Source organism: Emys orbicularis, chromosome 1 (assembly GCF_028017835.1).
Source record: "Emys orbicularis isolate rEmyOrb1 chromosome 1, rEmyOrb1.hap1, whole genome shotgun sequence".
In the NCBI taxonomy this organism is placed as follows: domain Eukaryota; kingdom Metazoa; phylum Chordata; order Testudines; family Emydidae; genus Emys; species Emys orbicularis.
The window spans coordinates 47324033-47340487 of NC_088683.1; the positions used below are offsets into that span (position 1 = coordinate 47324033).

Here is a 16455-nt window from a genome sequence, read left to right on the forward strand (position 1 = left end):
TCCTCTCCCCCCACCAATTCTTCCGAGGCTGGCCTGGGGGGCAGCGAGAGCCGGCCGCGCACCTGGGCGTGCCCGCTCAGCTGCCCCTCCGGCTGCCTGTGCTCGGTCGCCGACGGACCGCGGTGCTCTTCTCTCCCTTCTCCTGCAGGTGGCTGGCGGCCTCGCCTCGGGTGGGAGGATGTGGTGAGAGGATGGGGCGTTCTGCCGCCGGCGGCTCACCATGGCCAGGGAGGACTCGGTGAAGTGCCTGCGCTGCCTGCTCTACGCCCTCAATCTGCTCTTTTGGGTGAGTCGGGATGAGCCGGCCCCGGCTCAGCCAAGCAGGTGGCAACGTCCCGGCTAGAGTTACAGCCCCAGCCAGCCGCTAGTGCGCCAGGGGGCACAGCCGAGCACGCATTAACGGAGCGGCAGCACGCCTCCATTCAGAGCAGGGTACAAGTTGCCCTTCTGGGCTCCTCTGGTCTAGGCCACCAGCCAGTCACCCCCGATCGGGGAAGCAGGGTGATTAAAGACCCTGGAAACTAGTTGCAAATAAAATTGGACTTGATTTTAAGCTGGGGATATAAATAAGTGCATGTGTGTGCATATGTGTCTATAGACAGAGAAGGGAAACATCCAGTGATGGGCTAATGCTGGATTTCATGGGTTTCATAACATCACATGAATGAGTTGACTCCTGGTTGTCCCAAACACGTCCGCATTATTTACTCTATGAGGGTTTGATCCAAAGTCCTGGGAGTCCTTCCCTTATCTTCAATGGGCTATGGCTCAGACAATCTATAGTGTATTACCTTATCACATAAGGGGTGGGGTGATTTTTTTGTTGTTGCTTTTGTTTGTTTACAGATTTTTAGTCTAAGCTCTATTTATAGAGGCATCATGGTTTCTGAAACTCCCCCCACAAGGGGGTGTGATCAGCACTGGCCCCAGAAGCTTTTGCTGCGCATAGTGCATGATGTAGATCAGGGGTCAGCAACCTTTCAGAAGTGGTGTGCCGAGTCTTCATTTATTCACTCTACGCATGCCAGTCATACATTTTAACGTTTTTAGAAGGTCTCTTTCTATAAGTCTATAATATATAACTAAACTATTGTTGTATGTAAAGTAAATAAGGTTTTTAAAATGTTTAAGAAGCTTCATTTAAAATTAAATTAAAATGCAAAGCCCCCCAGACCGGTGGCCAGGACCCGGGCAGTGTGAGTGCCACTGAAAATCAGCTCGTGTGCCGCCTTCGGCACGTGTGCCAGAGGTTGCCTACCCCTGATGTAGATTCCTCAGTCTTCAGTCACTCTCTCAGATTGAAATGCACCTCATCCCCATAATTGGGCTTTACACGGATTAAGTATAGAAGGGTTAAAGGCAAAATACACCCATTGGATCTACATAAACAGTGTTTATGTGTTACTGGCTCATCCCAGCCTCATTCATGCCCACTGTGCTGGCCTATGAGGAGTTGGTGTGGAGACTCACCCGGCATGCAGGAAGTGTGCACAAGCTAAATGACATAATTTAGAGCTGTCCTGAGATGCCTGACAGTTAAGCTGGGAGCCATTCTGGGTTTGGAGTGGGATAGGAAATTGTTAGGTAGTATTTGGTGCAAAGTGGTACATTCTTTGACATGATGGAGTGCTCTCAGGGTGCCTGAGCGTGATGCTCGCCAAACGCTATCAGTTGGTATCGGTTTTGTTTGATAATGAGTTTGCACCATTTTCATAAGTGTTCATTCCCACTTTATTTTATGGGCTGTGTGTTTAAAAAATAAACCCATGTAACTCGATGAGGAAACTTTTTTTTTTTTTAAGCATATGCAATTACTTCTGGCACCCTACTCCTATCCTCTCATATCATGAACACATTGCACAGAATAATCTATGAGCTAGAATTTATAACAAACAAAAATCCTCATGGTCAAGAGGCAGGATAGCCTTGTGGTTAAGGCACAGGACTTGGGAGAGCTATATTCAAGCCCAGCTCTGGCATAGACTTCCCATGTGACACTGGGGAAGTCACTTAAATCTTGGCACTTCATTTCTGCTTCCTCACAACAATGTTGTGAGAATAAGTTTGTTAATGTTTGAGAGGTGCTCAGATACTGTGGTGTTGAGGGCCATATACCATAGACACCTAAATAGGTGCTTGTGGACATGTCTCTCACTAACTAATAGAAGTTAGTAAGAAATTTCCCAAATGTACAGGTTATTCCATTACTGGGTTTCTTTCACTTCTTTGGTACTGGGCACTGTAGTGGACTGGTTGAACCATTGGGCTAATTCCTATGTTACATTGTTTGAATTTTTTGGGTGTGCATACTGTTTGACGCATTTGAGAGATTCCGGTTTCACAGAGCTTTATTTATTTATTTATTTATTTTAAATAGTGAGATTCTGGAGCACTGTACTGTTGAGCTTGCTACAATAATATGTGTTATTTCCTTTAAAGTCCTAGAAAGTAGTAGTTTGAAAGTGAAATATAAGAACCCCCCCTTCTGCATTCAGCATCACACTTGAGTAGATGGACAGCTCTTACATACATGTATTGGACGTGGCCCCATTCTGCCATTCACTCACTGCTCATACACCTCACTCTGCAGCTACTGGTTCGTCCCCTAACTTATGAATCCCCCCACTCGCTGAGTCCCCATTCACACCTCAATTTATCTCTTCTCACCAACTTAATCCACTCTCGTCTCTTCTCCCCTCCCCAAATGCATCCATTCTCTTCCCAGTCCTACCAAATCTATTACCTCAGCAACAATTTTTGAAAGCTGCAGCAGCCAACTAGGTACCTCCCATACTTCACGTTTGACTGTGAATCTTTTCCTGATGGTGGATGTCTTGCCTCTCATGCTGACTGCTGCATTCATAATGCCTCTGCCTCAGTCCTGGGCTTCTTTGCTTGCTTATGAAATCCTGCTGGTATCCATGGAGGCGGCTAACAAGCTTGGTGTCATTTATTCTGGTCCATGGGCCTGGAAAGCTGACAAGGGACATTAAGTGGAGGATGGGGCTGTTCAAAGGAGAAGGCCACAGGGTGGCTGAGCCTGAGTGTTCTGAGGAGAAGAGAGGAAGCAGGCCTGGGGGGATTGGCTGTCACAGTGTTGCTGCTGACCCAACAGCTGAAGTCCTGTTATCACCTCAGAATCTCTGCTTTCATTTTTACCACCACCACCAAAAAAAAAAAAAAAAAAAAAAAAAAAAAAATTTCTAGCCCCTTTATCTGCAGCTTGAAAATGTCAACCCTCAAGTCTCCAACACCAGAAGTCAAAAAGAACAATGAAAAGAAAGCAGCATTCTTCTTAAATTTTGTGACTGGAAAGTCAATCTCATGAATTGGGGGGGGGGGGCAGACTCCTGATTTTTGAATGCTTGGGGTTGGTCAGACTGGAAGCTAGAAGATTCATTGGGAGCCAGTGCAGCTCTTTTCACTGCAGGTTTTTTACTGGATCTGCTGCTGAACTGAGGCAGTACACTACAGGCCTGGCAGTGTAACAGCAGTCCTATTTTATACTCCATTCATGTGTTAAGATTTTCTTCACAACATTAAGGGCTAGAATTATTTTTTTTAAACAAGGTTAGTTTATTTGGGAATGGATGGTGTAAGCTAGACTTGACTGGGAAATCTTTCTGCTCACCCTAGGGATGTGGGATTTTCCAAGACTGCTATGGTATAACAATGAGCTTTAGAAACTAACTGCCCAGCCTGATCTTCAGAACAAGAATCCTTCCCACTGTTAACAATAACGTATGTTACCAAAGCTTGCTGCACGAGGCCTGGGCACTGCACTCAAGCAGTCACATGATAAAATAATAGCATGTGAATGTGTAATCAAATAATAGACGTTGCCAGCATCAGCAGATGAGTTGCAGGAGTGTACCACAGATGTTTCAGAGACTGAAGCAGTTTTCTACAACAAATCATGTGTGCCATATATAAAATTAAAATAGTTAGAACTAAAATAAAAAATTGTCCAGCCCATTTGGTGGTGGTGATTCTTCATGTATAAAGAAGCAGATGAGTACAACTGTTCAGCAACTCAAAGCAAAAAGAAGATGGAAGTCAGAGTTGTATGACTGGAGGCAGGGGTAGATGTAAATGGGCTGTAGGTGTGCATTAAAATTATACTCACACTTTCTTTTTTTGTGGACAGCCATGCTCTGCTCCCCTCTCTGCCCTGACCACATTTACATTTGATAACTATGTCAATTTTAACAAAATGTCTTTTGAAAGCAAATTGCTTGCTGATGTTTGGTACAGTGCATGTAGTGGATATTGTTACGGTACTGTTCTATGAGTCTCCCCGTGCCCTTGTCTCTAAGGGTTTGAACACACACACACATTGAAGTCAATGTTCACTTGAATAAAGATGGAGTGGGGGATCTCGTATCTGTGGAGGGTCTTTTTTTGCTGGTTGGTCACAGTTATAATAAACACCAGCTCAGAGTAAGCATGGGATGGCAGGAAGCTTAGACAAGATCAGCTTATTGTAAATGTGCAGGGCACACATTACTTTGGAGCTGTTAATACAGTAGCAGTTCTGTACTGGCAGACACAATAGAGGTGTCTTAAAGATAATTTTCTGCCATCTGTATAGCTCTAATGTTTTGCAGAAACCTTAAGCTCTGGGATATACAGGTCTGAATTCCTCCAAGCAATCCTAAAGGGACTTTTCACTCTGGCTGCTTTGGAACTGGTGTCCCTTACAAATGCTGATGCTGCCACCAAATAGCTTCATGACTAGTGGTCTAGGACAGTGGTTCTCAACCAGGAGTCTGGGGCCGCAAGCAGGTTTCAGGGGGTCCTCCAAAATAAACCAGAGAGCAGGGCCGGCGTTAGACTCGCTGGGGCCCAGGGCAGAAAACTGAAGCCTGAGCCCCACCACCCGGGGCTGAAGCTGAAGCCCAAGTAACTTAGCTTTGCAGGGCCCCCTGTGGTGTAGGGCCCCAGGCAGTTGCCCTGCTTGCTACCCCCTAATGCTGGCCCTGACTTTTAATCTACTGGATATGCAGAAAAAACAGTTGTTGTGGCACAGGTGGGCCTTGGACGTGGGGGCTCTGAAAGAAAAAGGTTGAGAACCCCTGGACTAGGAGAAGCCTGTCCTTAATGTGCCCAGCTATAAGGTCCATCAAGGTTTGCTTGAAATAACTAAGTAATACAGCAATTATATTTTTTAAATCATGGTTTGAGGGACCTAGCCAGGATTTAGTGATATTCTCTCTCTATTTCACTGAGTTGCTGTTTGGCTGCAGGCTGGTGATGGGACTACCTTGTATCTATTTGAGCAGGCAGATTACACTATGGAGATAGGTATTTTTTCTCCTGTAGGAAGATGATAGCATCATTATTCCTGAACTCTACATTTGAGACATCATCAAATGGACGTGAGATTGCCTACATCCTCCAGGCTAGGTGCAGGCTGATGGCCTGGGTCTGGGAGGAGCAAACACAAAAATGTTGTTATGCTATGTGCCATCCATGCAGCCATACCAGCATGTGTAGCATGGAATTCTACGACATTGCCATCAGCAGCTATATCTTCTCACAGGGAAGCCCATTGTGCATGTGGAGCTCTTTAAGAAGATGTCATGCCTGGTAGAACCGGCTAAAGTAACCACAGGTCTTATTGGGAAACTGCAAATGTGGAAAGTTGCTTTTAGACACGGTCATTTTCACATTTTGGCTGCTGTCAGGGACCTCAAATGCAGGGGGAGAGAAAGGAGCTTGTCAGCTACTTTGCTATGATCACTTGTAGCTTTTCTCTAGTGTACAGTTTAATGCTTTGTGCTTGAAAAAAGACCAGGAACTAAAGCCAATAAAAGAACTGTGTTGAGGAATTCTGATAGAGGCAGCTGTTTCTGCCACTGCTGACCTACTGGCCATAACACTTAAGCAGTCTGTAAATGGCCTATTGCTCCACAAGTCTGTAGTGAGGTATACCATCCAGCTCTCTCAGCTGACCAAAAGAATGATTGATTTTTTTTGCCTTTGCTGCTTCAGAAAGTTCTGAGGCAGTCTTAGTAAGGGAGGAGGATGGGAATGATGTTGCACTTGCTAACATGTAGCTGCAGCCTCCCTCAGATTCTGAAAGGCCTTTCCTTTTATATGTGAGATGGGAGTAAATCTACTGCCAGTACCTTAGTTACTGTAGCACTAAACAGTAATGTGGTGGTAGGCCTGATGATACTTGCTGTCCCATTTAATAACTTTCACTCAGGGTCAGCTGGGTCATAACTCATTAATCTGGTTGTAGGAGCTTAGTAGAAGCAATTGGGGTGCTGTTACAGCTGCTTCTCTGCCCGCTCAATAACAGAGTCTTCAGGCAGGTCTATACTTAAAACACTGCAGCGGCACAGCTGCACTGATATAGTGCTTCAGTGAAGACCTCTGTGAGAGGTAATAGCTATGTTGACAGGAGAAGCCCTCCCGTTGACATAGTGCTGTCTACACTGGGCGTTAGGTCGGTGTCGTGGTGTGCGACTCACCGCTGCGGTGCCTCCTGCTGGTCCTCTCAGGGAATTAGCATCTCCAGCCTCCGGAGCGCCCTCTGCAGGCCAGTGTCCCACTGCCACTGGCCCCCATGTCCCTCCCAGGACCCAGTGCCCCTTGTCTTTGGGGTGCTGCCCCCTGGCAATACCCCCACAGTCTCTGGGTCTCCCCACCCAGGGGAACCCCCACCCACTATCCCCACCTTGCCTCAGTCTTGGGCTATTGCCAGTCACCATCTAGCCCCCGCTCACTGGGGCACACTGCAGTGTAAAAGCCACTCATCATAGGCAAGGGGGGTTTGGACCTGCTGCCTCTGCCTACCCGTGGGCTGCCCCCTCCAATCCCAGTACCTAATTGGCCTTCCACTAGGCCGCAGCCTGGGGGGTTTCCAGGCCGGAGCTCCCCTGCTCCACCTCAGGTACCTTCTCTCAGCTCCCTGCAGCCAGGTCCCTCCCCTCTCAAAGCTAGAGAGAGTCTGTGTCTGGCTTCTGGCCCCCGCCCTCTTATAAGGGCCAGCTGGGCCCTCATTAAGCCAGCCTCGGCCTGATTGGGGCGTGGCCCCCAACTGAGGCTGCTTTCCCCAATCAGCCCCGCTTTTCCTTCCCTGCCACCGCCCTCTCCCTGGGTTGTTTTAAGCCTTTTAAGGCAGGAGCGAGTGACCACCCCGCTACAGTCCATATAACTGTGTTGCTCAGGGGTCAATGCTATGAAGTCAACATTGTCTGTGAATCTAAGATTATTCACTGTTCTCCCATGTAACATGACTCCTCCCGTTTCATCTCTCAGTGCTACAGCCATAACTGCTTCCAGTACCAAGGTGAACAAATCTGGTGACAACATGCATCCTTGTCTGACACCTACAGTTGTCCTGAACCATTCCATCCGCTTCTTGTCTACTCTCTGCCCTCATCGATTTGCTGTAGTTGTGTTCTATCAGCTTGATCAGTTTCTTGAGAATCCCATACATTCTCAAAACTTGCCATAACCCTTCCTGCCAACTGCTATCACAAGCCTGTTTGAAGTCTATAAAGTTGTAGTAGCAGATTCAGTTGTGTTCTGTGCACTTCTCCAATATCGGTCTTATCACACGTAGGTGATCTGTTGTACTTCATCCTGGTATAAATTTGGCTTGTTCCTCTGCAAGTGCCACTTCCCTGTACCTCTTCATTTCTCCTTTAACATGTCTTGCTGAATGCTTTCCCCAGCATGCTCAATAAGCTGATTCCTCTGTAGTTCTTGCATTCACTCTGATCTCCTTTTCAATACTGTACTATTATTGCTTTCCCTCATTCTCTTGGCACTTGTTTTTGTTTGTAAATCTAGTTGAATAGCCTGTGCATTGTCTGTACCATGTGTTCCTTGCTTGCCTGCAGCAGCGTTTTAGTTATGTTGTCACTGCCCAGCATCTTTTTCAAACTTCCTATCAAGGTCTTTACTACTTGTCAGAATTCCAATATCTGCTCTCCCTTGTTTGTACTGGGAAGCTTCTCCAAGACCGTTTCATGTACTGTGTTCTGCACATTGTACAGCTCTTCAAAATATTCTTTCTATCACTTATTCTTTGCTTGTTTGTCCAAAGTTATTTGCCTATGATTTTCTTTTACTGCTGCATCTTCAACTTGTATGTCCCACCCAGTTCCTTTATCTTGCAGTATAATCCCTGTGTCATTTCTCTTTGCGTATTCTTTTGTTTCTTTATATTTTTCACTTATCCAGACGTTAGTGTCTCTTCACATCCTGTTTTATCTCTCTCTGGTCAACCTAGGTAATCTACCTTGGTTTCTTTGTTGTGGCCTTGTAGCCCAACACTTGTTCAGTTGCTTTTGTAATCTTATCTTTTACACTATTCCAGGTCTCTTCAGTGTTCATTTTTTCTTTCACCAGAGACATGATATTTTTTCCTCACAACTTTATTGTATTTTTTCCTGCTATCTGGCTCATTCAATTTGTCCACATTGTTGTGTCAATTTCAGTATTAACTGCACCTTTGACCCTCCCCCACCTCCTCCCACCCCAGTCTTCCTTGAGGTCATCCTCTTAAGGTTTCTGGCTCCCAGCAGTCACCTCTTTTGGGCGGAGACCCACATCTCTCTCCTTCCAGACTGGAAGTTTAGCCTTACAGTCCCTCTGCATCTCTCTGTGGTTTCCCCAGTAGGTCTGACTGGGGTCCAGCACCTCTGGTTGAAATCTCCACAGGGGCTATAACAGTGTACGCCACTCGCCAACCAACCGTCACAAAGTAAGGTACATTTATTCTTAAGGTGAAAAGCATAGCAGAAAAAACATATAAAAATAATCTACAGTCATGCTAAAAAGCTTACCAGATATTACCTCCAACTCCAACATAAGGCTTGGTAGGCATCAGTCTTTCAAACCCCATCAACGGCATTTGCCCCCTGGGTTATACGATTGTCAGTTTTTAGATCAGGAACCAGAAACCCTGACTGGGCAGTTCAGCTGTTTCCTTTTGACAGCTTGTGCCTTTGATTGCTAGTCTCCAGGAACAGGTAATCATTAGTCAATGGCCCTCTCCTCAGTGTATAGCTTCAAAATCTGGATTTTTGCATAATCCAGAGTTATGGAATTTGCATTAACCACTTCCCAGGGATTACCCCACGTAACACTTATTGCCCCAAAAGTCCATGTCTGTCATATCTGATGCCTGTTATGCCAGGCATATCACAGTATAGTCTTTTGAACTGCTTACACGTCCTAGGACTTTCATCTGTCACAGTGGGAACTCCTGGAGTAGACCACGGAGTGGAAGAATACAGACGCAGTTACCCTGAAACTGTGACACACAAATCTTGGTTCTCGGCACTCAGCTGCAACCTCATTGATGCCTGTACTAATCCAATATCAGCTGCAAGTGACCTACATGATAACACATGTGATTTTCATCTGCGATTCACAAGTACAAAGTCCATCATGTTCTTCGTTTGCCCATCTGGTGATATCCAAGTCCATTTCTTCTATGGCTTTCTTTGGTGAAATAACATGTTTATTATCACCAAGTTGTTGCTTAGGCAGAAATTTAGTAACCTTTCTCCTCTTCTGTTTTCTTCACCGAGTCTGAATCTGCCATCGAATCAGAATTCCAATCCGATACTACTTTTGCATTAAAATCTCCCATCACCAATATGTCATGAAATTTCTTGTATTGTTTTCTGTAGATTATTATAAAATCAGTCAATTTCTTCCTTGAGTGCTGCTGAGGTTGGTGCACATACGTGTACTATTGTAATTGCGGATTGGTGCTTAAGCTAAAGACAAGCCAGACTCTTATGGCATTTAACCTGATATCTCCTTGCATATTTAAGGCGAGATTCAAAATAAAATCCAGTGAAGTTACCATAATAAATACACATGTAGTATCTTGTAACTTTGGTTTCTGTCTTTTATACTTACATTGATTTTGCTATCATAACAATCCAGTTTATCCTCTTTCCATTAGAGTCAAATCCTGAGAGAAGCTGTTTCCACTGCTCTCTAGCATCAAATGACTTCATTGGGAGTTGCAGGGAGTTGGAGCACCTATGGATTCAGTCCTTTGGCTTTAGATAAGGACTGTTCTCTTGAAGAGACTTTTCTCAGCTCCCATATATGAAGAGAATATTCCAGCAGACCTGTAGGAAGGGAACATCTTTCTACAGAACTCAGGGTTATTCAGTGGACTTCATCCTGCAGAGCAGGAAATCACTGCAAGCCAGGATTTTAAAGGGACAGGAGTGTATTATTTAATAGCTATACTTGTGCTAATGTTTTCCCAGTTAAGAAGGAATCTTTAGGTTATATCAGTTATCTAATATTTTTAGATTGTTATAGTGCATAAAGGCCTCTGTCAGGTTCAGGGCTCTGATTAGGGGGTGTACAATTACATACTGTAGAAAGATAGTCCTGGGTCTCTTTTTGGGTGTGTGCGTGTGAAGGGGCATTTGGATTTATATGGGGGAGAGGCAGGGGCTGTCAGAGTAAGAGGTCAGTGGGTAAAGGGAGAAGGGAACTGAGGAGGAAGGGGAGACTACTGAGCTTGATGCTCTGGGTTGGTGTCTCTGCCTTCATTTTGGAAATGAGAGGAGACAGGAATGCTCTGACAGAGTGATCCCAATATACTGGTTCTCACTGAAGGTAGAATAGATGACACTCATAATGTAAATGTGTGTATCACCTCATCCCAAATCTCTTTATGCGTTATATATGTCTAGCACCATGGAATTACAGCAATTGACCAATATCTCAGCCTCTGCAAAATGGTGTTGGTGGGGAGAGGGAATTTTGACAGTGACACTGGGGAGAAGTTCCCGTTAGCAAAGGCACTAGGCTTCTTACTGGCCATGGACAGCCAAGGGAAGTATAGCTTTTAAGGCCTGATTTGGAAAATCCACACAGTTAACTGCATTAAATTCAGTGCATCCACCTTGAGGATGAAGGTGTGAGCCAGCTCTGTCTATATTTGGAGTGATGGCTCCAGGGAGAGTAAATATTTCAAACTAGATGTTTAGAACGCTAAGCCATGATGTCCAACAGCTTGAATGGTCCATTGCTCTTGTGGGTACTTTCTCTCATTTTCTTTTTAAATTGACATCTCTCTTTACAGAAAATGTTTTTGCCAATACTCCCCAATCCCTTCTCTGTTGCTATAGCCTGAGAATTTCCCATTGACTCAAGGCTCTGTGGAAGGCAGCAGACATAGGCTATAAAGAAGAATACCTGTATTTCTCCTATGTAGCTTTCTACTCCTCCAAGCTCCAATCAGGGCCGGCTCCAGGCACCAGCCCAGCAAGCAGGTGCTTGGGGCGGCCAATGGAGAGGGGTGGCACGTCTGGCTCTTCGGCGGCAATTCGGCGGCGCGTCCCTCACTCCCTCTTGGAGCGAAGGACCAGCCGCCGAATTGCCGCCAAAGACTGAAGCGGCGGCGGTAGAGCTGCCGCCGAAATGCCGCAGATCGCGATCGCAGCTTTTTTTTTCTTTTTTTTCTTTTTGCTGCTTGGGGCGGCAAAAACCCAGGAGCCGGCCCTGGCTCCAATAATGTATCTCTGTGTAAATATTTATTATTATTATTTAAAAGAATTGCACAGCATTTCTTCTTATCCCTCACAAGTAGTATATGCACCTATTGATAACCCCATTTTACAGGTGAGAAACAGGGAGGTTAACTGATGTTATGAAGGTCACAGCAAATTGTCATGTCTAAGTCTGTTGGCTCACAGGTAAGGCCTTACCCCCACTGCTGCCCAGAAAGTTATTCACTATTTCCTTTTTATCTATAAAATCGGCCTAATAATATTTTGCCCATTATCTGTAGTTCTAATGGCACTAGACAAAGGTCTCTGGGCACACATTAGTAGTTTAGACAGCATAACAAAATACATTGTCAATTGGAAGCAATTTTTCTGATAAGTGGCGTTGTCTAGGGCATAAGACATGAGTCTTTCACATCAGAAATCTGTGCTTTCTACAAAGTTCCTATGTGACCTCGAGCAAGTCACTTAACCTCTCTGGATCTCCGTTACGTCTGTTGTATAATGGAAATAATATTTTCTTGCTTCCTAGAGGAGCAGTATGAGGCTTTATTTAATAAGAGGTAGAGGTGTTGAGAGTAGTCATGGAGGAGATGGGTACAAAACTGAGGACTCAGTCCTCTCTCTACATTTTCTTATGCTAAAGGACAATAGTGTTGGAATGTAGGGGGCAAATTGGTCCCTGAGTATTTCAGGAAAATAAGAAACCGTAAATAGCTAAATTAGCTACAGCTATGCTGTGCGTCTGAGCTGTGAGTTTAGTGGTGAAAGCCTATGCCAGAATGTTCTGTGTGTGCACTAAGCGATTTTTCACCAGGTTGCAGCTTAGTCAAACCCAAGCCAATTTTCATTGGACCACTCAAGGATTTCTTAGTGAGGGTTATTTGTATACTAAAATTAAGGCCCAGATTCTGATACCTTTACTCAGGCTGAATGGTATCTTACTGTGCAAGTAAACCCATTGAAGTTACAGTAATTTTTTTTGTGTGGAGTAAAATGCTACGCAGCATGAGTAAGGGCACTAAAATTTTTACCCTCATCCATTTGTTTTGATGCAAGAGGTTTTTTTTTTTTTTTTTTTTTTTTAAATATTGTTTTTTTAATAATGTAGAAAATTGTTTCCTGCCTTCTCCACATACTTCCAAGTGGATTAAATGTTTTTGCTCAAATTTTCAAAATAAAATAATAATTAATAAGAAAATCTCCTTCAAGCAGATGGCAAATTTCAGCCCAACAAGTAATTTTTAGGTTGTGACCAAAAAAGTTGCTAAGAATGGAAACGTATGCAACCTTAGTTACAAGGGTCAGTGCTCTTCCCCCTCTCTTTATATAAACGTATGTACATAACTTAACAGAAAATATCAAATTTATTTTTCCAAATTAGCCATGACCTTTCAGACATCATAAGAAGCAGAGCCATGAGCGAAGTTCTGCAGGCATGCTTAATGAATAAAAATACCTTTTGATATTTTCTTTTAAGCCATGTAATATCCAATTTATATAAAGCCTCTTAACAATAATTTAAGATGTAACTTGTACATGGCCATTCCTAGCTCTCTGAATATGTTCTTGTACATCCAGTTTCTTAGTTGTTTGAATGGGATACAGTCAAACTTCAAAATGAATAAAACTAGTTTGAAAGTTAAATGTCAATATGTGATAAACATTTATTTTGATGATCATATTTGAAAACATTATTTATTATCTTTATTTAATCAAGATGAAAATAAATTTAATATGATAGTCAATTTTATAAACTCAGTTTCATGTTGATGAATATATAATGTATTGTGAATTCTACAGTCATTTGTAACAAATAGATATTAAAAAGCTTACTGTTATGCTTATGACACAGAGTGGGGTCCACAGAGTAATGGTCAATAAAAACTTATTGATGCACTGATATTATTACTAATGTGGTGGAAATTATTTTTGATGCTTTCCCCCCCCCCCCATTATACTGTGCCCTTTGATAGTCAAATTCTATCTGGTATAGCTTCCTTGCTGGTTGATATTTCAATGCTAAATTAGTAATGTAAACAATTGGCTGAAATAGGATCTGCCAATTTTAGTTCCTTTTGGCCTCCCTCCAGAAACAAAACAAAACCCATCAGGTTGCCTCTTACGACTTCTCCTTGGAAATTGGATTGCAGCAGGCTATTGGGATATGACTGCCATTGCTTGCCCCATAAGGCTCATTTGCACCCCAAGATTTTTTTTTTTTTGGTGGCTGCTGTGGCTCCTTCCTGAGGAGATTGCGAACACGTGAGGCCAGCTCTTCAGCTGGTTTCAATTGGTGTAACGCCACTGATGCCAGGTTATACCAACTCAGGATCTGGCCCAGGGTTTGGTGCTAAGTGCTCTCAGTTCCACTGACTTAAGTTGGGAACTTTGCAGGATCAGGCCTATGCTGAACAACAGCCTCCTACTTCCAAGTTAGAATGTTATGGAGTGTCTCTCTCTCTCTCTGACTATGCCTACACTGCAAATTAGAGGTGTGATTACCCTGCCTGTGTACGCGTACTTGCGCTAGCTCTCGTTGAGCTAGCATGAGTATAAGTAGCAGTGCAGGTGAGGCAGCATGGGTGGCTGAGCCTTGCCGTATAGATTCATAGATTCTAGGACTGGAAGGGACCTCGAGAGGTCATCGAGTCCAGTCCCCTGCCCACATGGCAGGACCAAATACTGTCTAGACCATCCCTGATAGACATTTATCTAACCTACTCTTAAATATCTCCAGAGATGGAGATTCCACAACCTCCCTAGGCAATTTATTCCAGTGTTTAACCACCCTGACAGTTAGGAACTTTTTCCTAATGTCCAACCTAGACCTCCCTTGCTGCAGTTTAAACCCATTGCTTCTTGTTCTATCCTTAGAGGCTAAGGTGAACAAGTTTTCTCCCTCCTCCTTATGACACCCTTTTAAATACCTGAAAACTGCTATCATGTCCCCTCTCAGTCTTCTCTTTTCCAAACTAAACAAACCCAATTCTTTCAGCCTTCCTTCATAGGTCATGTTCTCAAGACCTTTAATCATTCTTGTTGCTCTTCTCTGGACCCTTTCCAATTTCTCCACATCTTTTTTGAAATGCGGTGCCCAGAACTGGACACAATACTCCAGCTGAGGCCTAACCAGAGCAGAGTAGAGCGGAAGAATGACTTCTCGTGTCTTGCTCACAACACACCTGTTAATACATCCCAGAATCATGTTTGCTTTTTTTGCAACAGCATCACACTGTTGACTCATATTTAGCTTGTGGTCAACTATAACCTCTAGATCCCTTTCTGCCGTACTCCTTCCTAGACAGTCTCTTCCCATTCTGTATGTGGAGCACTTTGCATTTGTCTTTGTTAAACTTCATCCTGTTTAACTCAGACCATTTCTCCAATTTGTCCAGATCATTTTGAATTATGACCCTGTCCTCCAAAGTAGTTGCAATCCCTCCCAGTTTGGTATCATCCGCAAACTTAATAAGCGTACTTTCTATGCCAATATCTAAGTCGTTGATGAAGATATTGAACAGAGCCGGTCCCAAAACAGACCCCTGCGGTACCCCACTCGTTATGCCTTTCCAACAGGATTGGGAACCATTAATAACAACTCTCTGAGAACGGTTATCCAGCCAGTTATGCACCCACCTTATAGTAGCCCCATCTAAATTGTATTTGCCTAGTTTATCGATAAGAATATCATGCGAGACCGTATCAAATGCCTTAGTAAAGTCTAGGTATACCACATCCACAGCTTCACCCTTATCCACAAGACTCGTTATCCTATCGAAGAAAGCTATCAGATTGGTTTGACATGATTTGTTCTTTACAAATCCATGCTGGCTGTTCCCTATCACCTTACCACCTTCCAAGTGTTTGCAGATGATTTCCTTAATTACTTGCTCCATTATCTTCCCTGGCACAGAAGTTAAACTAACTGGTCTGTAGTTTCCTGGGTTGTTTTTATTTCCCTTTTTATAGATGGGCACTTTATTTGCCCTTTTCCAGTCTTCTGGAATCTCTCCCGTCTCCCATGATTTTCCAAAGATAATAGCTAGAGGCTCAGATACCTCCTCTAGAGTGCACCATATTCAAGTCCATAGATACAGACAAAGATAGTTGATCTGGAAATCTTCAGAATTCAGGAGGAGGAGGAGGTGCTGAGGAGAACAAATTACATTATAAGCACAGATGCTGTGTGGGTTGATGGTTTTTTTTCCTAGAGTCAAAAAGCCAAAAGTTCACATTATATTTATATACATAATCTAGCTGCCAGATGGCTTCCATTTATAATCCCCTGTTTCCCTCCCTCCCCTTCACTTTTTTGTAGGGAAATAGACAGGGTTTTGTTTCCGAATGGGAGTCACTATGCAAAGTATTGTGTACTCATAGCTTTGCCATCCATAATTATTGATATTAAAGTGTTTTGTGTTTTTTAAGGGCAATGGTCTTTTTAGTGAATCTTTGAGACCTATCAAAAAATATTCTTTGTGGGTGGCTAGAGAGGGAGAAGAAATTAGTACAGTTCTAGGCTTGACATTGTCTGTGCCCTCTTGCAATTCCTTTCTGCAAAAAATCTGGAGATATGTAAATTGAGTTTGTTTGTTTGGAAATGAAATATACAAGGAATATTTTATTCTGTATAGGTGAACATGCTGATTCAAGGACCGTCATTGTCATAATTCTAGATTTTTATCACAGAATTATGATCAAAGTTTTCCATCAGTATATTTGGTATTGGACTTTGGAGTATGAAACTGAAGCTAGAAAAATTCCTTCCATGATATCTGTTCTTTATATGGGGAATGTGTCTGTGTCAGTATTTCATCATTACAGGAATGAGAGAAGAGGATCTGCCCAATTCTTAATATAATGTCACTCTGACACGGCAATTTAGAGTGGGCCTGCCAAAAAAAAAAAGGCATTTCCTCTGTGTGTAATATCCACTGTCTGATGCAAA

General features: G+C 43.5%; 1 protein-coding gene across 1 annotated transcript in view; it reads left to right on the top strand.

The window, feature by feature from the left end:
• Positions 1–220: 220 nt before the first annotated feature.
• Positions 221–16455, top strand: part of TSPAN12 (tetraspanin 12) — a 65122-nt gene continuing 48887 nt past the window's right edge. The window contains exon 1 of the mRNA XM_065423677.1: positions 221–286. Within this exon, the coding sequence (XP_065279749.1) occupies positions 221–286 (66 nt within the window). The remainder of the gene's footprint in view (positions 287–16455) is intronic.